Source organism: Phyllostomus discolor, chromosome 6, assembly GCF_004126475.2.
Source record: "Phyllostomus discolor isolate MPI-MPIP mPhyDis1 chromosome 6, mPhyDis1.pri.v3, whole genome shotgun sequence".
Lineage (NCBI taxonomy): Eukaryota > Metazoa > Chordata > Mammalia > Chiroptera > Phyllostomidae > Phyllostomus > Phyllostomus discolor.
This window is the reverse complement of record NC_040908.2, coordinates 119723197-119751069: the sequence shown is the minus strand read 5'-3', so window position 1 is coordinate 119751069 and position 27873 is coordinate 119723197. Positions and strand designations below refer to the sequence as shown.

Sequence of the window (27873 nt, the reverse complement as noted above, 5' to 3'; positions counted from 1 at the left end):
GACTTGCACCTAGAATATATAAAGAACTAACATTCAACAGTGAGAAAACCAATGATCCAATGAAAAACCAGCAAAAGGGCAGTCTGAATCACGGTGTGACGGAGTAGACAGTGGGATCTCGATGGGTGTCTGACTATCGTTTCTCTGCCTTGCTTGTTTGAGCTTCAGCAGAATTCGAAATGGCTGGTGGTAAGGCTGAGAAAGACTCCGGAAAGGCCAAGACAAAGGCGGTTTCCTGCTCGCAGAGAGACAGTTTCCGGCGGGCTGTCCATCCACACCTGAAATTCAGGACTACCAGTCATGGACGTGTGGGCGCGGCTGCTGCTGTGTACAGTGCAGCCACTCTGGAGTACCTCACTGCAGAGGTACTTGAATCAGCAGGAAATGCATCAAAAGACTTAAAGGTAAAGTGTACTATTCTTCGTCATTTGCAACTTGCTATTCCCGGAGATGAAGAATTGGACTCTCTCTTCAATGCTACAGTTGCTGGTGGTGGTGTCATTCCACATATCCACAAATCTCTGATTGGAAATAAAGGACAACAGCAGACTGTCTAAAGGATGCTGGATTTCTTATTATCTCAGGACTCTAAATACTCTAACAGCTGTCTAGTGTTGGTGATTCCAGTGGAATGTATCTCTGTGAAAAACACAATTTGCCTTTTTATAATTCTGTTTGAGCAAGTTGGAAGTTTAATTAGCATTCCAATCAACCAAATTTCTGCATTCAAGTCTTAACCATATTTAAATGTTACTGTGGCTTCAAAGAAGCTATTGATTCTGAAGTAGTGGGTTTTGATTGAACTGTTTTTTAAAAAACTGTTTGGATTTTAATTGTGATGCAGAAGTGATAGTAACAAACATTTGGTTTTGTACAGATATTATTTCCACTCTGGTGGATAAGCTCAATAAAGGTCATATCGAAAAACAAAAACAAAAACAAAAAACCAGCAAAAGATCTGAACAGGTCTCACCAAAGAAGGCAGAGATGGAAAATGAGCAAGTGAAAGATGCTCAACATCATTAACCATAGGGAAGTATAATTAAATTATATTACAACCACATTGAGATACCACTAAATGTACCAACATCCAAATCATAGGGGTTCCAGGAGGAGAAAAAGAAGAGCAAGAAATTGAAAACTTATTTGAAAAACTAACGGAGAACTTCCCCAATCTGGCAAAGGAAATAGACTTCCAGGAAATCCAGGAAGCTCAGAGAGTCCCAAAGAAGTTGGACCCAAGGAAGCACACACCAAAGCACATCATAATTACGTTAGCCAAGATTAAAGATAAGGAGAGAATCTTAAAAGCAGCAAGAGAAAAGGAGAAGTGGTATACGTAAACACTTATTAGATGACTACACTTAAATGATAAACCAGACAATACTAATCACTGCCAAGGATGCCTAACAATAGGGGCTCTTGTTCATTGATGGTGGGAATGCAAAATGGTATATAGCATTTTGGTAAACAAGTTTATCAGTTTCCTTTTTTTTCTAGACCAAAGAGTTCATTTAGTTTTTTTAAAAAATATATTGTATTGATTATGCTATTATTACAGTTGTCCCATTTTTTCTTCCCTTTATCCCTCTCCACCCTGCACCCTCCCACCAGCATTTCCCCCACCTAGTTCATGTCCATGGGTCATACGTGTAAGTTCTTTGGTGTTAGATCTAGGCAGGCCTAGGAGGAATGAAAATCACCAGGCGAGAAAATGGCACCATGGGAAGCTGCCTGCAGACCCTACCCAGGAAGATTAGGGTCTGGGGTTGGCTTATCTGGCATAACAGGATGCAGCTTTCACCCAGCAACCAGCTCTAGCCAATCAGACTCTAATACCCCAACCATGGGTTTTTGCATTTAAAAACCCTGGTCTAAGAACAACCCAATGAGTCCCAATCCCTTGGTTGGCTCCCCTTTCCCTCTTATTCCTTGCTAATAAACCCTGCTCTCCTTAGCTTGCTGCATCCGTCTGGTTTCTTGGGTGACTCCGACCTAACGTTTGGCTTCTCCATTTCCCATGTCATTCTTAACCTCCCACTGTTTATTTTGTACCTACCATTTATGCTACTTATTCCCTGTACCTTTTCCTCCATTCTCCTCCCACCCCTTCACCCTCTCCACTGATAACCCTCCATGTGATCTCCATTTCTGTGATTCTGTTCCTGTTCTAGTTGTTTGCTTGGTTTTTGTTTTTGGGGGTTCAGTTATTGATAGTTGTGAGTTTGTTGTCATTTTATGGTTCATATTTTTTATCTTCTTTTTCTTAGATAAGTCCCTTTAACATTTCATATAATAAGGGCTTGGTGATGATGAACTCCTTTAACTTGACCTTATCTGGGAAGCATTTTATCTGCCCTCCCAATCTAAAAGATAGCTTTGCTGGATAGAGTAATCTTGGATGTAGGTCCTTGCCTTTCATGACTTTGAATAGTTCTTTCCAGCTCCTTCTTGTCTGTAAGGTTTCTTTTGAGAAATGAGCTGATAGTCTTATGGGAACTCCTTTGTAGGTAACTGTCTCCTTTTCTCTTGCTGCTTTTAAGATTCTCTCCTTATCTTTAATCTTGGCTAACGTAATTTTGATGTGCCTTGGTGTGTGCTTTTTTGGGTCCAACTTCTTTGAGACTCTCTGAATTTCCTGGACTTCCTAGAAGTCTATTTCCTTTGCCAGACTGGGGAAGTTCTCCTTCATTATTTTTTCAAATAAGTTTTCAATTTCTTGCTCTTCCTTTTCTCCTTCTGGCATCCTTATGATTTGGATGTTGGAATGTTTCAAGTTTTCCTGGAGGTTCCTAAGCCTCTCCTTGTGTGTGTGTTTTTTTTTTAATTCTTATTTCTTCATTTATTCTGGTTGAATGTTTATTTCTTCCTTCTGGTCCAAATTGTTGATATGAGTCCCGGTTTCCTTTCCTTCACTGTTAGTTCCCTGTATATTTTTCTTTATTTCACTTTTCATAGCCTTCACTTCTTCCTCTATTTTGCAACCACATTCAACCATTTCTGTGAACATCCTGATCACCAGTGTTTTGAACTCTGCATCTGATAGGTTGGCTATCTCTTTATTGCTTAGTTCTATTATTGGAGCTTCGATCTGTTCTTTCATTTGGGCCATATATATATTTTTTGTCTTGTCATGCCTGCTTTGTAGTGAGGGGTGAGTCTTAGGTATTCGCGAGGGTAGGGCAACCCACATAGCTGTGTTGTGGCACCGTATGTGGGGGAGGGGATGAAAGGTAACAATGCTACTAGCTGGGCTCTCTGTTGGCTTTCAGTCACTTCCTCTGCTACCCATAAGCAAACTGGGCCCTTCTGGTGCTGATTCCCAGGTGAGTGGATTTGTGTACATTTTAGGACCCTGTGGATCTCTCCAGTGAACTCTCCCAGAAGGCTGGGAATTTCTCCTGCTGCCACCTCAACCCCCACAGGTGTTTTCAGTCAGAGGCTTTGAGGCTTTCTTTTCCCTTGCTGCAACCCTGGGTTGAGCAGTCTGTCTTGCTCCCCAGTTGTTCATCCTGGTTTATCCGCATGCAAATGTGGGACCACCCTCTTCACAAACTGCCACCTCACCTGGTTCTCCAGCCACCACCTTGCTGCATGTCCCCTCCACCCCAGCTGCTCATCTCCGCCCCTCCTACTGGTCTGGATGAATGTTTCTTCTTTAACTCCTTGGTTGTTAGACTTCTATACAGTTCAATTTTCTGGCAGTTCTGGTTAGTTTTTGTTTTTAAATTTTTTGTTATTCTTCTTTTGATTGTGTGAGGAGGCAAAGTGTATCTCCAGTTTACCAGTTTCTTATTAAGCTAAACATACACTAACAATATACTGAGCAATAGGTTAATGAGTTGTATTGAAGTCACTTACCCACTGATACAATGTGGCAGGAGGGCACGTTATCTCAGTCAAACCAAAACCCACAACCTCAGTCCATTTGTGATGAAATGTCAGACATTTCAAATTGAAGAATATTCTACAAAATGCCTAACCATAACTTTAAAAATATTTAACAAACTTCATTTAATTTAAAAATTTATTTCTGTTGAATTTATTAAAAAATTAACAAATTTAAAATCTTAAGCAGTTGTAGACTCACAGCAAAACTGAGCAGGAATACCCATACATTCGCTATCCCACAAACAATGCACAACTTTCCCCACTACCAACATCTGGAATCACAGTGGTACATTTGTTATGATCTACAACCTGTGTTACACATCACTATTACCCAAAGGCCATAGTACACGTGAGGGTTCACTTTTGGTGTCGTACATCCTATGGGTTTAGACAAATGTTTAATGATGTGTATCCACTATGATAGGATCATACAGGGCAGGTTCACTGTTCTAAATCCTCTGTGCTCTGCCTGTTCACCCTTTCCCACTAACCCCTGGCAACAGCTGATCTTTTTTTAAGTGCTTCCTTAAAAAATTGTCCTTTAAATTATAGTTGGCATAGAATATTTTATTAGTTTCGGTGGTACAACATAGTGATTTATCATTTATATACCTTACAAAGTGATCATCACAGTAAGCCTAGTAAGCATCTGTCACCAAACCACGGATCTTCTTGCTGTCTCCATAGTTCGGTCTTTTCCAGAATACCGTATAGTTGGAACCATATAGTATGTAGCCTTCTCTGATTGGCTGCTTTTACTTAGTAATATGCATTTAAGTTTATCATTCCTCTCCAAAAGTGTCAGTTGTGAAGATAAGGAAAGACTAAGAAGCTGTCTGTCCACTAAAGAAACATGACAATTAAATGCACATGGTTTCCTGGTTTAGGTGGTTAAATGGAATGGAATGGAACAAGGACATTAGTGGAAAAACTGCAGAAATTTCAATCAAGTCAGAAACTTAGTTAATAGCATTTCCCAATGTTATTTTCTTTTTAAATTGTTATTCTGATACAGTTGTCCCATTTTTTCTCTTTTTGCCAGCCAATGTTATTTTCTTAGTTTTGAAAATATGCCTTGGTTAGGTAAGATGTTAACATTAGAGGAAGCTGGAGGAGGGGTAAATAGAAACTTTCTGTATATTTTTGCAAGTCTCTTTAAATATAATACCACTCAAATGGTCCTGGTTATAGAAATATATAATTTAAATCTAACCTATTTTAAGGAAATAAAACTATAATTTTTAAAAATTTTTATATTTTTGAACTTTTCCAAACTTTTATTTGTGCACATTCAATTGAAAAAGATAACTTTCATAGGTTCTTTGGTGCCCATATTCAGCACACAAAAGTGTAAAAGACTATTCACAAGTAAAGCACAGTAGCTCAAACTGGAAAAAAATAACAACAAAATACATCAAGGTCATGCACACTGGGACAGCACCGCTGATGGGGATGTGAGGGTCACTGTGAATGTTCTTCTATAAAAACAGCAACTTCCTTTTTTGTAACTCCCTTTTTCTATTACAGCAAAGTCTGAAATAAAATCCAAAGGGACTGGAGCTCACACTGTGGCGACAATGACGAAAATAGTCTATTTCCTCAATTACTGTTGGTCCAGTTTTCCTTTAGTTTTGAGTCCAATGTGCAGCAGGTTTTAAAAGGTGCTCAGTTAGGGGTTCCAATCAACTAGGGGATGAATTATAAAATTTCTTTCCTGCTTCCAAATACAAATGGGCAAACCTATTCCACAGCAGCACCAACAGCCTTCACATTGGACCCTGTTACTGTGATACTTCCCGATGAAAAAAACTGTAATGTAGTTTGCAGAGATTTTACCTCATAGCACACACAGGATGAAATTCAGGTTCATAACTGGCATGCAGTCTATCATTCTTTGTGAATTCTGGCAAACGGGTTTCAAATGGAATATTACACGCTGCTAAAACGTTGATAACCTTGAAATCTGAAAATTACCTGGAAACCTCGTGTCTGTGTACTACAGGCTAAGCATCTGGCAAATTTAGCTGCTTCTCCACTTGTTGCTCCAGTGTAAATAATTTTTCCTGAGGACCAAATTGTAGCCGTAATTCTAAGTTATCTAAGCTTCATTAGTACTTTTCCAACATGATGCTTATAAATTACCTTTGCTTCCTCCAAAGCAAATCTTCCTTAAGTTCAAATAGCCTCTTGTTAAAAAAAAAACCACACAGACTACATTTGTAATTTGAATGTCCAATACAAAATCACTGTCTATATTCATTGGGTTAGTTAAAAAACTTAGCTTCCCACCATGGAGATCACACCCATGGGAAGAAAGGGTGGCGGCAGGGAATGCATCAATATGCTGGGTGGCCTCTGAGTGAAGGATGACAGGGATGGTGCTGAGGTGCAGCCTCGTCAGTCTCTGCCGCCGGTTGCTAGGAGCCCACGAGGCTAGGCTCTGTCTTTCACACTTTGTTGTTCCGGATGCACAGAACACATTTTTGAAAAGACTACACGGTCTTTTCAAGACTATCAATGAGGTTTAAGATGTTATGATTTTTCTTCTTTTTATATCCCTCCTGGGATGTATAGTCCAAGAGCTGTTGTTATAGTTGTTTGTAATTTTCTGCATGGTCATGCCGTTAATTTGATAGCCACGGTCAAGTGTTTTTGTTTGTTTTAAATATTGGGATTTTTTTTTTCTTTTTGCTTTCTTTTAATTATGTGCAAACTGTACAGTCAAAGTCAGACTATACATTTAAGTTCATCTTGCTTCCATTCCTGTCACCTCCACTCTGTTCTCTCCTCCTTATAGGTAAAGATCTCATTAGTTTAATTATTGTTTTTTCTAAAATTTCGGACAAATTTATTACTTTCTTACAAAAACAGTGTTTTGCAACTTGCTTTTTTTTCACTTAACCACATATCCTAGGAATTACACCATATCATTACCATCTTTACACCGTATAAAGAGCTTCCTCATTTCTTTTTATAACTGCACTTTTATAGTTTGTTTAGACAGTTCCCTAGGGATAAATGAATAGCCTAATGAGTTATTGTCAGTATCTTTGTGATAGATTCTTAGATGAGATTACTTAAAGGGTAAATGCCCATGTTCTTATGGTAGGCATTATAGTTCTGTATCAATTTGCATTCTCTCAAGCAAGTTATGAGGGCTGTGGTTTTCCATATGTGGATTGTCAAAATATTGGATCTTTACTAATCTGATTAGATGAAAAATGGCATTTCAGTGTAGCTTTAATTTTTACTCTTTTTATTCAGTAGACTGAATATCTTCATTGTTTAAGACCATTGCTTTTTTTGGTAATCTGCCTTTTCATGTATTTGTTCATTTTTATTTTGGGATATTAGACTTTTTCTCCTAAAGTTTTAGGAATTCTTTATATATTATGATTATTTGTCCTTTCTCTGTGATATGTCTTATATTTACTTTTTACTTTGCTTACAAAGGATTTTTTTCCCATTCAGCCTTTTTTTTAAATTTTAGAAAGGGCTTCTTGTATTACTAAGTAGTGAAGTTCTTATTTAACAATTCAATATTTCCTATAAAGCTTAACATATTCCAATGCATCAGGGGAAAAACCCTGGACCAAAATGTGAGAACCATTATTGAATGTGTCTGCTTAATTGATTTTTCTTTTACCATACTATATTCACTAATTTATTCATTTAACAATATTTATGGCATCCCAAGAGCAGGATTAGCTGCATTTAAAGGCCAAGGGTTCCTATCTCAGACTTGGTCTTAAGACACGACATTTTGGTGATGGCTGCTTTGACATCCTTGTTCCTCAGAGTGTAAATGAGAGGGTTGAGGATTGGTGTGAGAATAGCATATGCTACATTGCCCATGATGTGGAAGTCCGGGGGCAGGTCAGCCCTGTAGGCCACATAGGCTATGGCAATGGAGGAGTAGTAGGTGCCAACCACCAGGAGGTGGGAGCTACAGGTGGAAAAGGCCTTTGAGCGTCCTTCCCGGGAGCTGATTCGAAGCACTGAGGCCAGGATGTGGGCACAGGACAGAAGCACCAGGAGAAGGGGCAGGAAGGACACCACCATGGCAATGCAGAAGCCCATGAGGGTCTGGGGGGTCTTGTCAGAGCAGGAGGCCTGAACGAGAGCCAGATGATCGCAGAAGCAATGGTGGATGTGAGCACTGTTGTTATAAGCCATCTGGGAGATTTTCACAACTGCTGGGATGGGCAGGAGGAGGGCAGTGAGCCAGGCACTGGCTGCCAGGGCAGCATTGGCCTGTGGGGTCATGTGGACAGGGTAATGTAGTGGGCGGCAGATGGCCACATAGCGGTCATAGGCCATTACCACCAGGATGAAGGCTTCAGAGCATGTGAAGCTTTGGAAGAGGTACATCTGCAGTAAGCAGGCAGGGAAGCTGAGGAAGTGGTCCCCAAGCAGGAATAGGGACAGCATCTTGGGGACAGTGGTTGTGGTAAACAGGATGTCCAAAGCAGAGAGGTTGGTTAGAAAGAAGTACATGGGCTTGTGGAGACTGGGCTCTACCACCACAGCCACCAGGATCAAGGCATTACCCATAAGGATGAGTACATAGAACAGGAGGAAAATAAAAAACACAGGAAGAAAGAGGGATTCTGGCAAAGAGGGTATGCCCACCAGATAGAAGACTGGTGAACCATCCACTGATCCATTACAAGTTGTGGCCTCCATAGCAACACAGAGCTGGATTTCTGGGAAATTGACAGCTGGAATATTTGGATACTGGGAATATCTGAAAACCATAGAAACAAAGGATTTTACAGTGAGATTTTATAATGTTCACTCAATAGTTCATATAAGCACAATTATTTACAACCAACTCTGGAAGACTGGTGGTGGGCTGTGGTATTGAGTTCTACCATATCAACCCCAAATTCCTACCTTTCTTCTTTGGTCAAATGTTAATTATTAAGTAATAATCTACCAACTGGAAGTCATTGTGCTGCATTCAGGTGATACAGTGGAGAAGGTGAAAAAGGCAGGCAACTTCTCAGAGTTTATATTTTACTGGGGAAAATAAAATCTAAACAGTTGGTTATTGAATTATGTGGTGAAAAGTGCTTTGGAAAGATTTCTGTTGGTCTTCACCCTAGCTGCTACTGCTACTCAGCAGAAGTTCCTGATGAACCAAGAGCCTGCAGACTTCCCTCACCCCAGCTGAGAAGGTGCTACATTTACCTGGAAGCTTGTCTTGTGAGCCATTGGCCAGAGAGGAACAGACTTCTTGTGAGAAATGCCAAAGGTAAAATCCACCCCCCTGCCCATCAGAGGTTGTTCTCTTCTTGTCAAGGAAAGGGAAATGTGTGCTTCTGTTCACCCCAAGAGCTGGAGGTCTTCAATTGTGGGAGAGTAGTGACCACTCTGATGACTGGGGATGTCCTTCTGAATAAGCAATCCAGGACAAAGTCCATGGTCATGATCCAGGAGCAAGTGCATGTCCACATTTATATCATTGCCTCTTCAACCCTGATGATTCTAAGAGTAGTTCCCCCCAATTTTTCTAGAACTGTCCTATTTCTCTTACTTCTGATAAGACATTTCTCATGCCATTGAAACATTAAAATACCAAACTTGGAAATGTTCATTTAGCCCTTTTCTTTAGACAAAAAGGGCAAGGACTTGCCTAAGATTACACAGCCAGTCAGCCACAGAGGCTGGACTGCTTACCCAGGCCAATGACTCCTAGACTAGGGCTCTTTCTTTGTGTCATGTTCCCTATAGAATCTGGAAGCTTACATTTTCATGTGGGGAGAGATTGGAGCAAAGGTTTTGTCTTTTTTTCCCTCTGTTTCCAAGCTGATATGGTCAGCAACAACCATAAATTTCAATTTATTCTTTAGTCTCTTAAGTGTGGTGAGTGGCCTGGTTCCTGTTGGGGAGCAAAGGCTGGTAAATGTCTTTCTAAAAAGACACATGGTGGGACTGCAGATGGTGCAGCCACTGTGGAAAACAGTATGGAGCTTCCTCAAAAAATTAAAAAAGGAACTTCCTTATGACCCAGTCATTCCACTTTTGGGACTATATCTGAAGAAACCCAAAACATTAATCAGAAAGAATATATATACCCCTAGTTCATTGCAGTGTTATTTACAATAGCCAAGTGCCTATCAGTAGGTGAGTGGGTAAAAAAAGCAGTGTACATTCACACAATGGAACACTACTCAGCAATAAAAAAAGAAGGAACTCTTACCTTTTGTGACAGCATGGATGGATCTGGAGAGTTTTATCCTAAGAGAAATAAGCCAGTGAGAGAAAGGCAAATACCACATGATTTTAATTATAGCTGAAATCTAATGCACAAAGTAAACTAACAAACAAAATAAAAACAGAGTCATAGGACTTCTGGCCAAGATGGAAGCATAGGTAGACACACTGTGCCTTCTCACACAACCAAAAGAAGGACAACAACGAAGTTAAAAACAAAAAACAACCAGAACTTACAGAAGATTGAACTCTATGGAAGTCCAACAACCCTGGAGTTAAAGAAAAAACATTCATCCAGCCCAGTAGGAGGGGCAGAGATGGGCAGCTGGGCAGAGAGGACTTGCGACAAGGCAGCAGCTGGTGGACCTGGTGAGGTGGCAAATTGCAGTCCCACATTCATGTGAAGATAAACCAGGAGGAACAACTGGGGAGTGAGACAGATTGCACAACCCATGGTTCCAGTGTGGGGAAATAAAGCATCAAAGCCGCTGACTGAAAACACCCGTGGGGGTTAAGGGGGCAGGAGAAATTCTCAGCCTTACAGGAGAGTTTGCTGGAGAGACCCACAGGGTCCTAGAATGTACATAAACCCACCCAGTCAGGAATCAGCATCAGAAGGGCCCAATTTGCTTGCAGATAGCAAAGGAAGTGACTGAAAACCAGCAGAGAGTGGAACAAGTGGCATTGTTCCCTCTTGAACCCCTTCCCCACAAACAGCATCACAATGCAGCGACATGGGTTGCCCTGTTTTGGTGAACATCTAAGGGCTCCACCCCTTACTACATAATATGTATGGCCTGACCCCCCCCCCCCCCCCGAAAAAAATATGGCCCAAATGAAAGAAGAGATCAAAGCTCCAGAAAAAATACAGCTAAGCAATGAAGAGATAGCCAACCTATTAGATGCACAGTTCAAAACACTGGTAATCAGGATGCTCACAGAATTGGTTGAATATGGTCACAAATTAGATGAAAAAATGAAGGCTATGCTAAGTGAAATAAAGGAAAATGTAAAAGGAACCAACTGTGACAGAAAGAAAACTGGGACTCTGATCAATGGTGTAGACCTGAAGGAAGAAAGAAACATTCAACCAGAACAGAATGAAGAAACGAGAATTCAAAAAATGAGGATAGGCTTAGAAACCTCCAGGGTATCTTTAAACATCCCAACATCCGAATCATAGGGGTGCCAGAAGGAGAAGAGGTAGAGCAAGAAATTGAAAACTTATTTGAAAAAATAATAAAGGAAAACTTCCCCAGTCTGGCAAAGGAAATAGACTTCCAGGAAGTCCAGGAATCTCAGAGAGTCCCAAAGAAGTTGGACCCAAGAAGGAACAAACCAAGGCACATCATAATTACATTACTCAAGATTAAAGATGAGGAGAGAATCTTAAAAGCAGCAAGAGAAAAGGAGACAGTTACCTACAAAGGAGTTCCCATTAGACTATTAGTTCATTTCTCAAAAGAAATCTTGCAGGCAAGAAGGGGCTGGAAAGGAGTATTTGAAGTCATGAAAGGCAAGGACCAACATCCAAGATTACTCTATCCAGCAAAGCTATCTTTTTGAATGGAAAGGCAGATAAAGTGCTTCCCAGATAAGGTCAAGTTAAAAGAGTTCATCATCACTAAGTCCTTATTATATGAAATGTTAAAGGGACTTATCTAAGAAAAAGAAGATAAAAAAATATGAACAGTAAAATGACAACAGACTCACAGTTATTAATAACCACACCTAAAACTAAAACTAAAACAAACCAAGCAAACAACTAGAACAGGAACAGAATCATAGAAAGGGAGATTACATGGAGGGTTATCAGTGGAGAGGGTGAGGGGGTGGGAGGAGAATGGAGGAAAAGGTACAGAGAATAAGTAGCATAAATGGTAGGTAGAAGATAGATAGGAGGAGGTTAAGAATATTTTAGGAATTGTAGAAGCCAAAGAATTTGTATATATGACCCACAGACATGAACTAAAGGGGGGGAATGAAGGTGGGAGGGGGTGCGCAGGGTGGAGGGGAATAAAGGGAGGAAAATGGGACAACTGTAATAGCATATCAATAAAACATATTAAAAAAAAGAAAGTGCTGGGAAAAAAAGTCATAGATACAGACAACAGACTGACAGCTGTCAGAAGTGGGCTGGGTGAAAAAGTGAAGGGATTAAGCCAAAAAAAACCCCCCCAAAACACCACTCATGGATGCAGATAACAGTATGGTGATTACCAGAGGGAAAGGTGGGCAGGGGGAGGTAGAAGAAGGTAAAAGGGTGGGGGTAAATGGTGACAGAAGGAGACTTGAGTTTGGGTGGTAAATAGACATACAATATACAGATTATGTATTATAGAATTGTATGTTTGAAACTTATATAACCTGATTAACCAATGTCACCCCAATAAATTCAATTAAAAAAAAACACATGAACAGACCATGTAATTGAGAACACCACTTTGAAAGAAAAAATTGTTCTAAAGGTCGGCCCCCATTACCTAGGTAGGAAAGCAAAAAATGGTTACATCTCAACTTAAAAGAGTTAACCCTCAGCTAGCGAGACCCAGCCTGCCTAAGCTGATTGTCAGGGGTTTTTTTATACCAAGACTGATGCAAATGACATTTTCCTGCATGTCTATAGAGCTCAGAGAAGCTGATTTTGGATTAAATGTCATTGAGTTAAGCTGAGTTGGAGTTTGAGGGGAAGCAACTCAGAACCATCAGGTTCAATTGTACCCTCCTCCTCTCTCCTCTGCCCCACTTCTATTAAAGAGCAGGGAGACAGATGCCAAGTCTGAACTCCAGAAATAGAGTGTCTTCCTCAAGGTCAAACAACAAGTTCATGGCATAAGTAGGTCCTGAACCAGTGACCTGGCTCTCACCCAGTGTCCATAAAGGTGTTTTCATGCCTGCCATTAAAAGTCCATCTTCTTGCAGCCTATTTCTCCTTATTCTGGTCAGACAGCAACTTTTTTGCTTTTATTCTTCAGCCAGGCTCAGCTCAAATATTCCCTCCTGTAAGGAGGGTCTCTTTTCTAGGCTCTTCCAGTTCCTGTGCTTTCCTTTGCCATCACTATGACCACATTGGGTTGCCCCTGTGCATTTATGTGCCTGTGGCTCCACCAGGCTGGGAGCACTCACAGAGCTGTCATGGGGCCTGATCATTTCTATTTAACAATGCACTCAACCCTTCCCAGGAGCTCAGGGCTCCAGAGGCAGAAGCCAGAATGCAGATTTCCTAACATGTCTCATTCTGCTGCTGAATCATAAAGTCAGAATGAAGCTGTCATTGGCAATTGAATAGTTTTAGTCTCACCCCTTTCTTATACAGGTGACAGACACAAAAGTGGGGCTTGGAAACCACCTGTGATTTGCCCAAGGTCACACAGTAAGTGGGCCACACAACCAGAACTATCCAGCAGGGCTGGGTTATCAGCAGGGCTGGGCTATCAGCAGGGCTGGGTTATCACTTTGAGCTCAGATAACAGCAATGAGCCCAGGCTGCCCCACCTACTTGGGGCCACAGGACTGACCAACTAGTTGAGGTGTCTGTGCTCACCTTTTTCCTTTTCTAAACTTCTGTTTTGGCCAAGTGGGCTCATGTAGCAGGCAAAGCATGCGCTCAGGGTACTGCTAGACAGGAACACTGAAACGTTCTTGAAAGAATTTAGTGTTCGATATTTTTGAAAAAGCATTGATGTACCAATGACATAGTAAAAATGACGTAGTAAAAATCAGAAAGTCCCTGGACTTGTTTACATTTATTTTGTTGTTTAGATTAGTGGAATTTATTTTGAATACACGTTGCAGGGTGGTTTTCAGTGCACAAGGACACTAACGGTATTGTTAGGGGACAATTTTCTTTGTCAGGATTATCTACTAGTCTGTTACATACATGGCTGGTGGGGGACAGAGAAGACAGAAAAACCAATCACCTGAATGTCCAACCTGATGCCACACTTCCCGTTATCACCTCCTCTCATCATCCAACCTGCCAGGGAAATTCAGTTTGCCATCCACAAATGAGAAACTGAAGGTCAGAGAAGGTCCTTGTTCAAGGACATGGCTGGTGAGGGGTGAGAGAAGAAGTTAATCTGGAGTCAGCATACTGCAAGGACTGAGCCCTGCCTGGCAATCAACAGTCCTGCCTCCTGGAACAGCTGCGGCTTTGGGCCTGTGAGTCTCGGTTTTCCCATTTGTAAAATGAGGGCTTTGAAAGAGATGATCTCCTCCAGCTCAATAAATATTTTTGAGTGTCACCTCTCTGTTTGGCCCAAGAAGGGTCTGAGATGGATATCTCATGGCCCAAGCCTCTAAGGAAAGAGCCCGAGGGGTCCCCATTTATTAAGCCCCTCTTGTGTGCTTGATTCCTATTGTGCCATTACACTTCACCACAACTGCCAAGTCCATGTGATTCTCTCAGGATATGTTCACCACGCTGTGCTGTTCTCATAGAAAAGGAGCAGGATATGTGTGAATCACAGAGTTCAAGTTCATTAACTTTGGAGTTAGAAAGACCTAGGTTTCCATTCTGGCTCCACCACCTTCTATTTTCTCTCTCTGAACTGCAGTTTCCTCATCTGTGACTCATAATATTGACAGAGATATCATTAAATATTTTCATTTCCTTTAATATACTAGGCCTAGCTTCCTTGTAAAACAACTCTTATAAACTTATCAGCCTCTTAATTATGTTGCACATTCCTGCCTATCCTGCCAGAATGCCTGACCCAGGTTCACATAGATCGTGGGTGCACACTGGGACCCTGACGTTTATGTGCACATTCTGTTGTGTGCTCCTGGACTCCTCATGACTCTCATTTCCCCTGGCTGCACTGAGCCTATCTGTCAGCCCCAGCATTTGCCAGCTTTTGGGTATACCCTCCCAGGCCCAGCTCACCTGCCAAGCCTAATCCACCCTGGTGTCTTCTGTGGAGTCACTGCACTTGGCCCTGGGGTGAAGCCAGGTAGGGGGTGAGCCACAGCCCATTAAACCCTGGAGCCAACGTCTGCTGGGGCCCTCTCTCTCCCTCAAGTCAGCTCCCCCATGGGACCTCACGTCCTCCAGCTGGGAGCAACTTCCTAAGGTGGAGTGGGGGATTTGGCCCTGGGCTTGGCAGGCAATGAAAGCAGCATCATTAACAATCCTCATGGGTTCCAGAAGTTCATCACTCATGGGGACTTTGGATTTCTGTTTTCCCAAAGGTCTCACAACAGCCAGGGAAGACAAGTCGAGTCAGGATTGTTTCTCCTAGTTGACATTTGAGAAAACTAAGGTCTAGAGAAGTGACATGACTTGCTCAAGGTCACTTGAGTGGCTGGTGACAGAGCTGGGAATTAGACCCAAGGCTCCATTTCTGGGTCAGTGGTTCAATGGCACATGGTCTAAAGGCTGAGTTCTTTCCAGTTATGACACCTTGCATACATGCTGTGACTGCAAAGAGCCTTCCCTTTCTTATCTGTAAAAAGGGCAGAACAATGCTGCTTGCCTCACAGGTACCTGGGAAGGGTTTGGTGCTTTGCCCAGAGCCTCCCACAGAGTAAGCATTCAGTGAGCGAGAGCTATTGTTTTCATAAAGCCAAATTGTACACCCCTGTGCCTGACTGGGACATGCTACTGCTGCTGTGCAATGAGGAACGTGCAAAGGGTGTGTGGAAAGGCTGTGAGGCAGAGGGCCATGCCCCAACCCCAGGCAGGGCCAGAGCCCGGTTGCAGATGGCACTGGCCCCACTCTTCCTGATGCTCCCTATGGCTCCACAGCTCTCTGTTTCTGACTTTGTCACTCCTCTGCTGACTGCGTAACATTTAAACAGTTTTAAGGTTTCACAAACTGTTTTCCCTTCCCACCTCGGAAGTGATCACTATGACTGACATGGTGGGGTCCTTCCAGACTTCCTCTAGGTGTGTGTCTGTGTGTTTTCCCTTAAGGTGAACTGTGTCATTTTGTACTTGCTGAGTCACTTACATTCCAATTTCCTAAGTCTTGGAATTTCTCTATGTCTGTCCTACTTCATTCTTTTCAGCTGATTTTTGGTATTTGATAGTATGGATCTGACAGAGTTTGTGTAATGGACATTTAAGTTGTACCCAATTATTGGTGTGATGAATAATACCACAATTGACATCTTTTTATTATGTACTTTGGGGCCCATGGGCCCAGATACTTCTCTGAGATAGAGTGATCCTTAGAAGTAGAACTTCTGGGCCAAGCAGTAAGTGCGTTCCCCATGGAATGTGTATGTGTGAGGACACTCCCAGTTTCAGACTCGAGGCTTTGAGAACATGGAACCACAGCAATGACTGAGATGGGCCTGTTACAGCACAGCCTGACACTGCACCTGGCCCAAAGCAGGGGAAAATGGTGCACAGACATTCATCTCAGCCCACAGCAGGGATGTCTAGAATTGATCTCCATTGACCATAGATTTGCAACTACAGGATGTAAAATTACTAAGCCACTGGCAGCTAACTACAAAACTTCATGGGAACCAAGGCACTTTAAAAGTCACATATGGATGCATTTTATTTCTTTTTCTTGTCTGATTGCTGTGGCTAAGACTTCTAGCACTATGTTGAATAGGAGTGGTGAAAGCAGGCACCCTTGTCTTGTTCCTGATCTTAGTGGGAAAGCTCTAATTTTTTGCCGATTGAGTATGATGTTGGCTGTAGGTCTGTCATATATAGCCTTTATTGTGCTGAGGAATGCTCTCTCTATTCCCACTTTGCTAAGTGTTTTAATCATGAATGGGTGCTGTACTTTGTCAAATGCTTATTCTGCACCTATCAATATAATCACGTGATTTTTGTCTTTCATTTTGTTTATGTGGTGTGTTATGTTTATTGATTTGCGAATATTGTACCATTCTTGCAACCCTGGTATGAATCTCACTTGATCACAAAGACCCTCATTGCTATTTGCTGAAATAGTCTCTGCCAATGAATGCTTTACATAAAGTTGTAAGCTCCGCATCTTTATTGAAATTTTCTGAGGAAGATTTTCTTCCCTTTAATGTTTGCCACCACCATGTTGCTGCCTGCTCCATTCACTGTTCAGATGGTTTTCCTTTCTGCCTGTTTGGGGGCACTGTTGTCCTGCCTGTCCCTGGCCCCCTTTTGACTCAGGTGATTCCTGCAGAGGACTGAGTGTTAAAGTTCTTTGGCTTAATTGAGTGTAAGCTCCATTTCTCGGCACTAAAAATTAGTCCCTCCTGACAGGTAGCAAAAGGGTGCCACACCACATCCTGGCAGCACTGGAATAATATCTCCCATGTCCCAGGGCGCGCTACTCAGGATGTCTCTGTCCATTCAGTCCCACTCACTGTGTTGTTAACTCCATGAGGAGCCCCCAACAAACAGTAGCAGATGTCGGAGATTTACAATATCTATGGAAGACACTTTTCCCTTGAATTAGATATCATCCTCTGGGCTCCCACCATGCCCTGCGCTTCCCTCTGAAATGTCACTCAACCCCCTGTGCTATTTCTGCCCACGTCTGTCTCCCCACTAGACTGTGAACAAATTGAGGGCAGCATCTTCCTTGATATATCTCCACGTCTCTCCCTTCTACTGCATTGTCTGGCACCTTCCAAAGGCTTCTTAATTCAATGACCAAATGGGGAAGTTATATTCAGCAGCTTGATGCTTACTGTGAGTGTGAAAACCACCACAATCCACTCTACTCATGGGAAGACTTGGACCCAACACTGAGAACCAAAACAGCACATGTGCCCAATGGAGTAATGTCTTTTAAGTTTATTATGAAATACTATATTCATGTAGAGCACAAACATATATAGCCTACATATTTAATTGTAAAGCAAAAAGTTCATTGGAAAGCAAGCACCATGTCAACATCATTCAGGGGAGAAGGAAACATGGACACCTCATAAGGCCCCCAGTACCCTCCCTGCTAACAGCCCTCTCCCTGTTCTACAGAAATACCATGCTTCTTGTTCTTAATAACCATGTCTTCTGTTTTCTTCATCATTTATGACATCTGCATGCATTGATATAAAACATAGTGTAGCCTTGCCAGTCTTCCAACTTTAGATAACTGGAATCCTGCTGTATGTATCTATTTAGCTCCTGATTTTTTTAGCTCAGCATCATGTGAGATTCATCCATGTTGTTGCATGTACATGTGACTTCTTCATACTTTGTGGGTGTGTCATGTTACATGTTAGGAACACTTCACAAATTAGAGAAATGCTGCTGTGCTGGATGCCAAAGTGTGTGTGTCTTCAACATGATAAGATAACGATAAAATGTTTTCCAAAGTATTTGTACCAATGACGCTCCCACTGTCAGTGCATGGGCTCTGATGACTCGCATCCTTGCCAACCAAGTGCCATGAGACTTGGACGTTTTTTAGCCAATCTGATTGGTTTCTAGTGGTATCTACTTGTTGTAATTTGTACCTCTCCTGTTACTAATGAGGTGAAACACTTTTTACTGTATTTATTGCATATTTGTTTATTCATTCCTGACTATTTTGCTCATTTTTCTAGTGCCTTGATTGCCTTTTATTACTGAAGTGATTCTTTATACCTTCTGGCTATGAATCCTGAGTCCTTTAGTTGGTTATACGTATTCCAATAACACCTTTTGCTCTGTGGCTTTGCTTTCTACTCTTACCCCCTTATCTCCCACCCCGTCCCTCCCCCTCCCCTGTCCCTCCCCTCCTCCTTCCTCCTTCCCCTTCTCCTCCTCCTCCTCCTCCTCCTCCACCTCCTCCTCCTCCTTAATTTGGTATCTTTTGATGAACAGAAATTCTACATTTTAAAGCAGGCAAACTTATATTTTCTTTTTCTTTAGGTTTAGAGCTTTAAAAAAATCTTGTTTAAGAAATATTTTCCACCCTCACCAGTGTGGCTCTGTTGGTTGGGTGTGATCCTGCATAGCAAAAGGTGACTAGTTTGATTCCTGGTCAGGGCACCTGCCTAGGTTACATGTTTGGTCCCTCAGTTGGGAGGATATGAGAGGAAATCAATCAATGTTTCTCTTTTACATTGATGTTTCTTTCTCTCTCTTCCTCCCTCCTTTCCCATCTCTCTAAAAATAAATAAATAAAATGTTTAAAACAAGCAAACCAAAGAAAACATTTTCAATCCAATTCAGTACTATAGTGTCATATATATATATATATTAACTTTGCCTTTCATATCTAGGTCTTCTTTAAAAGGAGTTTTTAAAATTTCTTTATTTTTAGAGAGAGGAAGATGGAGGCAGAAAGAGAGGGAGAGAGACATCAATGTGTCAGATAAATGTCCATCTGCTGCCTCTCAGTATATGGCCCAACTGAGGAACTGAACTGGCAACCCAGGCATGTGTGCTGACCAGGAATTGAATTGCCAAAATTTCAGTTTGCTGGATGATGTCCAAAAAACTGAATCACACCAGTCAGGGTTCATATTTAGGTCATTTTTGAGATTGATTTTTATGTTCACTTGAGGTAACAGACAAATTTCATTTTTCCACATATGAACATTTGATAGACTAATACCATTTATTACATGTCCATCTTCCCCACTGATTGTAGTATCATTTCTTTATATGTCAATTATGCATATATTTAAGGGTCTCTTACTTGGCTACTATTCTGTTTTATTAATCTGTGTGTCAACCTATGTCTTAATAACTGACCTGTCTGTGTTCTCATCTTTATTACCATTTAGCCTTACTATTCTGAAAAAGATATTTGGTACCTTTAAGTACGTACTTCTTGTATCTTATCTGACATTTTAGGCAGTCTAATTGGTTTCTGGTGGTATCTATTTGTTGTTGTAATTTGTTCTTCTATAACTAAAGAGGTTGCACACTTTCCTATATTTATTGGATATTTGTTTATTTGACACTTGTTAATCTTCCCATTGAAGGGTTGACTTCATAATCTTGCCTATCATTAATAGAAATGGAATTCTCAAAGGTATATTTTTGGCCCTGCTATGTAAGCCATTCTTTCTCTCAAAAAACATTTTGATGTCATTCTCTGTTCTTAGCACATTGGTATCTTGGGGATGGAATTAACAACATCTGAAGTCAAAGGTCTCCAGAATGCCCTGGGCCCTGGGGACATGCCATTTTGGTGATGGCTGCTTTGACATCCTTGTTCCTCAGTGTGTAGATGAGAGGGTTGAAGACAGGTGTGAGGATAGCGTACACCACATTGCCCATGATGTGGAAGTCCAGGGGCAGATCAGCCCTGTAAGACACATAGGATATGGCAATGGAGGAGTAGTAGGTGCCAACCACCAGGAGGTGGGAGCTGCAAGTGGAAAAGGCTTTTGAGCGTCCTTCCTGGGAGCTAATGCGAAGCACCGAGGCCAGGATGTGGGCATAGGACAGAAGCACCAGGAGAAGGGGCAGGAAGGACACCACCATGGCAATGCAGAAGCCCATGAAGGTCTGGGGTGTGGTGTCAGAGCAGGAGGCCTGGACCACAGCCAAGTGGTCACAGAAGCAGTGGTAGACATGGGCCACAGAACCAAAAGCCATGTGAGATGTCTGCACCACTGCTGGGATGGGCAGGAGGAGGGCAGCCAGCCAGGCACTGGCTGCCAGGGCAGCATTGGTCTGTGGGGTCATGTGGACAGGATAGTGCAGTGGGCGGCAGATGGCCACATAGCGGTCATAGGCCATGACCACCAGGATGAAGGCTTCAGAGCACGAGAAGCTATGGAAGAGATACATCTGCAGGAAGCAGGCAGGGAAGCTGAGGAAGCGATCCCCAAGTAACAGTAGGGACAGCATCTTGGGGACAGTGGATGTGGTGAAAAGGATGTCCAGAGCAGAAAGATTGATCAGGAAGAAGTACATGGGCTTGTGGAGGCTGGGCTCTGCTACCACAGCCACCAGGATCAGGGTGTTACCCACCAGGATAAGCAGGTAGAAGAACAGGAAGATGAAGAAGACAGGGAGGAAGAGGAACTCCTGTAGAGAAGGGATGCCCACCAGGTAGAAGATGGGTGAAGAGTCTCTTGATCCATTACAGGCTGTGGCATCCATGGTAGGACTGAACTGTGTTCCAGGGTGACAGGCAGCCAGAATATCTGGAAAATGCAGGGAAAACCAGGAGTTTGGAATAAGAATTCTGTACAGTTTAAATCACTTATGACCAATTTTAGAGAAATGGCACTACCCTCCAATGTAGATTCTTCCATCTTAACCCATGGTTCACTCCTCCCTTCTTCTATGGATCACTTAGCAAACACCTACACTGTGCAAGGCTGTGAGAAGGAAACAAGGCACTCGTGGCTCCTGCCCTCACATGGCTGACATCCTACTGACAGGGTGGTGTGTGGAAAAGCATTAATTATCTGGTGACAACTGTGCTAAGTGCATTGAAAGAACTTCTTTCTGCCTCTGTCTGTTCCATTATTGTTGGGCTCAGATCTTAGTTGAGCTCTTAAATCCCCACATTACTGTACTTTCTTTTGTTCTTGCCTAAAGTTCCACTGAGTGACATCAGTATCATCACATCACTAGGAAAGACTGAGTTTTCCAAGGTTTTCTGTAACATGCTGTGTCTCAGTCCACTGATTGCCCAGGGAGAGCCTCCCCTCTCATTCTCCAGGTGCAGAAGCTCTGCCTGCCTCTCTCCCTACTGAGCTCTCTGGGTGTGTGCCCACTCAGGTTTCAGCAGTGGGAGGGACAAATGCTTCTTGTGGGACAGCTCTCTCCTCCATGGAGCCCAAGCTGCTGGGGCATCTTCCCACCACTCGGGGTGCATCCTTGGTCTGTGATCTGCCTTCCTCCTGGCTACTACAGCCTAGTGGGTGTTGTGTTTAGTTCTTTTATGCCCAGCCTGCTCTTGGCTCCTCACTACCAACTCACAAGAAGCCACAGGGAGCTATCATGAGAGCCTTGTTGCTAGGAGGGACCCAGAGACCTGAAAGCTGTGGCTTTCCAAAGAAAAACACACTCTAAAATGGGACTGGGCTGGGGTCAACAGCAGAACAGTTGGACCAGAGCTGAGGCATTACTGGCTGGTTCCCACTTCAGAAGGGCTCTGAGGAGTGTTCTTGACAGCCTCCCACCCATGTCTGCATCAGTGCTATTTGAGCCTGTGATTCCACAGGCAGTTTGCCTTTGAATTCCTTAAAACTACACCATCCTTCTTTCTTTTCTAAACAAGTGAACAGAAACCACCTCTCATGTCCTAGAATCATACTCTGTCAGAATTGGAAAAAATGATTTTAAAAAAAATCTTTAATTCTAACACAATTCTTCTCCCAACCCCACTTGCCCACCACCTTTTAAGTCTTTCCTATTCTGCTCTGATATTGATCTGGATTGTACAGTCTGGCTTCTGGATTTGGAAGTGGTGAGTGACCAATGCTTTGGCTAAAATTAGCATGGGAGAGGTAGCCAACCTGTATTGCGTTCTTTGAAAGAAAACCTTAGATGTCTCTCCACCCCTGACCTTATTGTCTCCACTTTAGACAGTTATTCCTTGCTTTACCAGAACGCTATTCCAACAAGTTTGTCCACCAGGTTTTTTCTCACACCTCAAGGTATGCAAAGTGCACTCCCCTGGACATGTTTGCTCTCAAAGAGCCAGTCATGGTCCCTGATGAGAGTAGAAACAAGGGCCAAAGCCAGAGGGCTCCTACAGGGCCATCAAGTTGAGCTGCCCCTCTTCCGTTCCCTCTGCCCCAGTGCTTTGCAAATGGAGGTAAGGGTGCTGAGACCCTGCTGGAGAGGTGGCACATGCTTTTCACTGCCAGGTGGTACTGGACTACCCAACAGGTAGGCCAGGCATGTGCTGGGTCTCCATAAGGCAGGGGCACCAAAATCACTTCCTGCAAGAATTTCACATTTCCTATTTCAAAGCACCGTTGAGTTCGATAATAGGAAATACCTGAATCTGGCTGGATTTTCTTATACTTATTTTATAGTTTAGGGTTCTTGTTTTTCTTAATATGCATCTCAGTGATTCATCCCTGTGCTTAATGTCTAAAGTATGCAATCAAGCTTTCTGGGCCCCTGACCCCGGTTCTCCATCCCTCTTCCCACAACTTGCGCCTGTTCACCATCTCGTATTTGCTGACCTCTGGCACTTTGATCAACCAGTTCACTTACCTGCCAAGCCTGATCCACCCTGGTGTCTTCTGTGGAGTCACTGCACTTGGCCCTGGGGTGAAGCCAGGTAGGGGGTGAGCCACAGCCCATTAAACCCTGGAGCCAACGTCTGCTGGGGCCCTCTCTCTCCCTCAAGTCAGCTCCCCCATGGGACCTCACGTCCTCCAGCTGGGAGCAACTTCCTAAGGTGGAGTGGGGGATTTGGCCCTGGGCTTGGCAGGCAATGAAAGCAGCATCATTAACAATCCTCATGGGTTCCAGAAGTTCATCACTCATGGGGACTTTGGATTTCTGTTTTCCCAAAGGTCTCACAACAGCCAGGGAAGACAAGTCGAGTCAGGATTGTTTCTCCTAGTTGACATTTGAGAAAACTAAGGTCTAGAGAAGTGACATGACTTGCTCAAGGTCACTTGAGTGGCTGGTGACAGAGCTGGGAATTAGACCCAAGGCTCCATTTCTGGGTCAGTGGTTCAATGGCACATGGTCTAAAGGCTGAGTTCTTTCCAGTTATGACACCTTGCATACATGCTGTGACTGCAAAGAGCCTTCCCTTTCTTATCTGTAAAAAGGGCAGAACAATGCTGCTTGCCTCACAGGTACCTGGGAAGGGTTTGGTGCTTTGCCCAGAGCCTCCCACAGAGTAAGCATTCAGTGAGTGAGAGCTATTGTTTTCATAAAGCCAAATTGTACACCCCTGTGCCTGACTGGGACATGCTACTGCTGCTGTGCAATGAGGAACGTGCAAAGGGCGTGTGGAAAGGCTGTGAGGCAGAGGGCCATGCCCCAACCCCAGGCAGGGCCAGAGCCCGGTTGCAGATGGCACTGGCCCCACTCTTCCTGATGCTCCCTATGGCTCCACAGCTCTCTGTTTCTGACTTTGTCACTCCTCTGCTGACTGCGTAACATTTAAACAGTTTTAAGGTTTCACAAACTGTTTTCCCTTCCCACCTCGGAAGTGATCACTATGACTGACATGGTGGGGTCCTTCCAGACTTCCTCTAGGTGTGTGTCTGTGTGTTTTCCCTTAAGGTGAACTGTGTCATTTTGTACTTGCTGAGTCACTTACATTCCAATTTCCTAAGTCTTGGAATTTCTCTATGTCTGTCCTACTTCATTCTTTTCAGCTGATTTTTGGTATTTGATAGTATGGATCTGACAGAGTTTGTGTAATGGACATTTAAGTTGTACCCAATTATTGGTGTGATGAATGATACTATAATTAACATCTTTTTATCATGTACTTTGGGGCCCATGGGCCCAGATACTTCTCTGAGATAGAGTGATCCTTAGAAGTAGAACTTCTGGGCCAAGCAGTAAGTGCGTTCCCCATGGAATGTGTATGTGCGAGGACACTCCCAGTTTCAGACTCGAGGCTTTGAGAACATGGAACCACAGCAATGACTGAGATGGGCCTGTTACAGCACAGCCTGACACTGCACCTGGCCCAAAGCAGGGGAAAACGGTGCATAGACATTCATCTCAGCCCACAGCAGGGATGTCTAGAATTGATCTCCATTGACCATAGATTTGCAACTATAGGATGTAAAATTACTAAGCCACTGGCAGCTAACTACAAAACTTCATGGGAACCAAGGCACAGGTAGGGGAAATGGGAATGGAGGTGAGAATTCACCAAATATGCCTTGTTTCATAATTTTGGTTTAAAATTGTTATAACTGTGACTTTTAAAGTCACATATGGATGCATTTTATTTCTTTTTCCTGTCTGATTGCTGTGGCTAAGACTTCTAGCACTATGTTGAATAGGAGTGGTGAAAGCAGGCACCCTTGTCTTGTTCCTGATCTTAGTGGGAAAGCTCTAATTTTTTGCCCATTGAGTATGATGTTGGCCTCTCATATATACCCTTTATTATGCTGAGAAATGCCCCCTCTATTCTCACTTTCCTAAGTGTTTTTATCATGAATGGGTGCTGTACTTTGTCAAATGCTTATTCTGCACCTATCAATATAATCACGTGATTTTTGTCTTTCATTTTGTTTATGTGGTGTGTTATGTTTATTGATTTGCGAATATTGTACCATTCTTGCAACCCTGGTATGAATCTCACTTGATCACAAAGACCCTCATTGCTATTTGCTGAAATAGTCTCTGCCAATGAATGCTTTACATAAAGTTGTAAGCTCCGCATCTTTATTGAAATTTTCTGAGGAAGATTTTCTTCCCTTTAATGTTTGCCACAACCATGTTGCTGCCTGCTCCATTCACTGTTCAGATGGTTTTCCTTTTTGCCTGTTTGGGGGCACTGTTGTCCTGCCCATCCCCGGCCCCTTTTTGACTCAGGTAATTCCTGCAGAGGACTGAGTGTTAAAGTTCTTTGGCTTAATTGAGTGTAAGCTCCATTTCTCGGCACTAAAAATTAGTCCCTCCTGACAGGTAGCAAAAGGGTGCCACACCACATCCTGGCGGCACTGGAATAATATCTCCCCTGCTCTGGTGTGTGGGGGGTGCTGCTCAGGATGTCTCTGTCCAATCAGTCCCCACCCACCGGGTTGTTAACACCATGAGGACTCCCCAGCAAACCGTAGCAGATGTCGGAGATTTACAATATCTATGGAAGACACTTTTCCCTTGAATTAGATATCATCCTCTGGGCTCCCACCATGCCCTGCGCTTCCCTCTGAAATGTCACTCAACCCCCTGTGCTATTTCTGCCCATGTCTGTCTCCCCACTAGACTGTGAACAAATTGAGGGCAGCGTCTTCCCTGATATATCTCCACGTCTCTCCCTTCTACGGCATTGTCTGGCACCTTCCAAAGGCTTCTTAAATCAATGACCAAATGGGGAAGTTATATTCAGCAGCTTGATGCTTACTGTGAGTGTGAAAACCACCACAATCCACTCTACTCATGGGAAGACTTGGACCCAACACTGAGAACCAAAACAGCACATGTGCCCAATGGAGTAATGTCTTTTAAGAGTTTATTATGAAATATTATATTCATGTAGAGCACAAACATATATAGCCTACATATTTAATTGTAAAGCAAAAAGTTCATTGGAAAGCAATCACCATGTCAACATCATTCAGGGGAGAAGGAAACATGGACACCTCATAAGGCCCCCAGTACCCTCCCTGCTAACAGCCCTCTCCCTGTTCTACAAAAATACCATGCTTCTTGTTCTTAATAACCATGTCTTCTGTTTTCTTCATCGTTTATTACATCTGCATGCATTGATACAAAACACAATGAGACTTCCAGCCACAATGGAGTCATAGATAGACACACTGTGCCTCCTTGCACAACCAAGATAGGGACAACAATAATTTATAAACAGAATAACAACCAGAACTAACAGAAAATTGAACTGTATGGAAGTCGGACAACCAAGAAGTTAAAATAGTCCCATTCATCCAGACCGGTAGAAGGGGTGGAGTTGGGCAGCTGGGCGCGGGTTGCAACGTAAAGAGCAGAGAGTGTTGGGAGAGTAAGGCATCTGGGGAAGGCAAGACCGCAGCGGGTGGACCCTGAGCATGCAAGCAGCACCTGGCACACCCTGGCCAAGGGGTGGCAAATGGCAGACCTAGCTAGGCGGCGATTGTGAAGCAAGGCGCTGCAAGCTACTCAGGATCCCAGAGCTGGGAAATACAGCCTTGGTGCACTGATTGAAAACAACTGTGGGGGTTGAGGCACAGGGAGAGGCTCCCAGCCTCACAGGGAAGGTCGTTGGAAAGTCCGATGGGGTTCACAAGCCCACCCACACAAGAATTGGCACCAGAGGGGCCCATTTTGCTTGGGGGAAGTGGCAAAACAAACTGAGGTCTGACAGAGAGTGGAGCAAGTGCCATTGTTCCCTCTCAGACCCCACCCCCACATACAACGTCACAACCCAGCGACTGGGGTGCCCTGCCCTGGTGAACACCTAAGGCTCTGCCCCTCATACATAACAGGCACAACCAGACCAAAGGGGAAAAAAAAGATGGCTTAAACAGAAATGAAAGCTTCAAAATTCAATGAAAGCTACTTTTAAGTGACCAAGAGATAGCCAACCTATCAGATGGACAGCTCAAAACACTGGTGATCAGGATGCTCACAGAATTGGTTGATTTTGGTCAGAAATTAGATGAACAAATTCAGGGTATGATAAGAGAAATGAAGGAAAATGCACAGGGAACCAAAACTTCCCAGTGATGCGAAAGAAACTGGGACTCAAAACAATACAGTGGACCAGAAGGAAGAAAGAAACAACCAAACACAAAAGAATGGAGAAATAAGAATTCCAAAAAATGAGGAGAAGCTTAGGAACCTCCAGGACATCTTTAAATGTTCCAACATCCGAATTATAGGGGTACCAGAAGGAGAAGAGGAAGAGCAACAAGTGGACAAATAACATTATTTGAACAAATAATAAAGGAGAACCTCCCCATTCTGGCAAAGGAAATAGACTTACAGGAAGTCCAGGAAGCTCAGAGTCCCAAAGAAGTTGGACCCAAGAAGGAACACACCAAGGCACATCATAATTACATTAGCCAAGGTAAAAGTGAAGGAGAGAATTCTAGAAGCAGCAAGAGATAAGGAGACAGAAACCTACAAAGGAGTTCCCATCAGACTGTCAGCTGATTTCTCAAAAGAGACCTTACAGGCAAGAAGGGGCTGGAAAGAAGTATTCTGAGTCATGAAAGGCAAGGACCTACATTCAAGATTGCTCTATCCAGCAAAGCTTTCATTTAGAATGG

At 43.0% G+C, this 27873-nt stretch overlaps 3 protein-coding genes, 1 long non-coding RNA gene and 1 pseudogene across 4 annotated transcripts; 1 reads left to right on the top strand and 4 right to left on the bottom strand.

The window, feature by feature from the left end:
- Nucleotides 1-11: 11 nt before the first annotated feature.
- LOC118501262 lies at nucleotides 12-26530 on the bottom strand. Its single transcript, XR_004903885.1, has 3 exons — nucleotides 26385-26530; nucleotides 14356-14359; nucleotides 12-26 (listed from the first exon to the last, which is right to left on the bottom strand). It is a non-coding gene; the product is annotated as an uncharacterized LOC118501262 (long non-coding RNA).
- On the top strand, nucleotides 104-921 carry LOC114500449 (histone H2A.Z-like). The gene has a single exon (XM_036028812.1). The coding sequence runs from the start codon at nucleotides 180-182 to the stop codon at nucleotides 555-557; it is 378 nt and encodes a 125-aa protein (XP_035884705.1). The 5' UTR covers nucleotides 104-179; the 3' UTR covers nucleotides 558-921.
- On the bottom strand, nucleotides 5158-6356 carry LOC114501016 (annotated as a pseudogene).
- LOC114498863 (olfactory receptor 2AT4) lies at nucleotides 7357-8687 on the bottom strand. Its single transcript, XM_028514877.2, has one exon. It carries the CDS (start codon nucleotides 8647-8649, stop codon nucleotides 7606-7608), a length of 1044 nt encoding a protein of 347 aa, XP_028370678.2. The 5' UTR covers nucleotides 8650-8687; the 3' UTR covers nucleotides 7357-7605.
- Nucleotides 20042-21363, bottom strand: LOC114498862 (olfactory receptor 2AT4-like). The gene has a single exon (XM_028514876.2). It carries the CDS (start codon nucleotides 21098-21100, stop codon nucleotides 20135-20137), a length of 966 nt encoding a protein of 321 aa, XP_028370677.1. The 5' UTR covers nucleotides 21101-21363; the 3' UTR covers nucleotides 20042-20134.
- Nucleotides 26531-27873: the final 1343 nt, after the last annotated feature.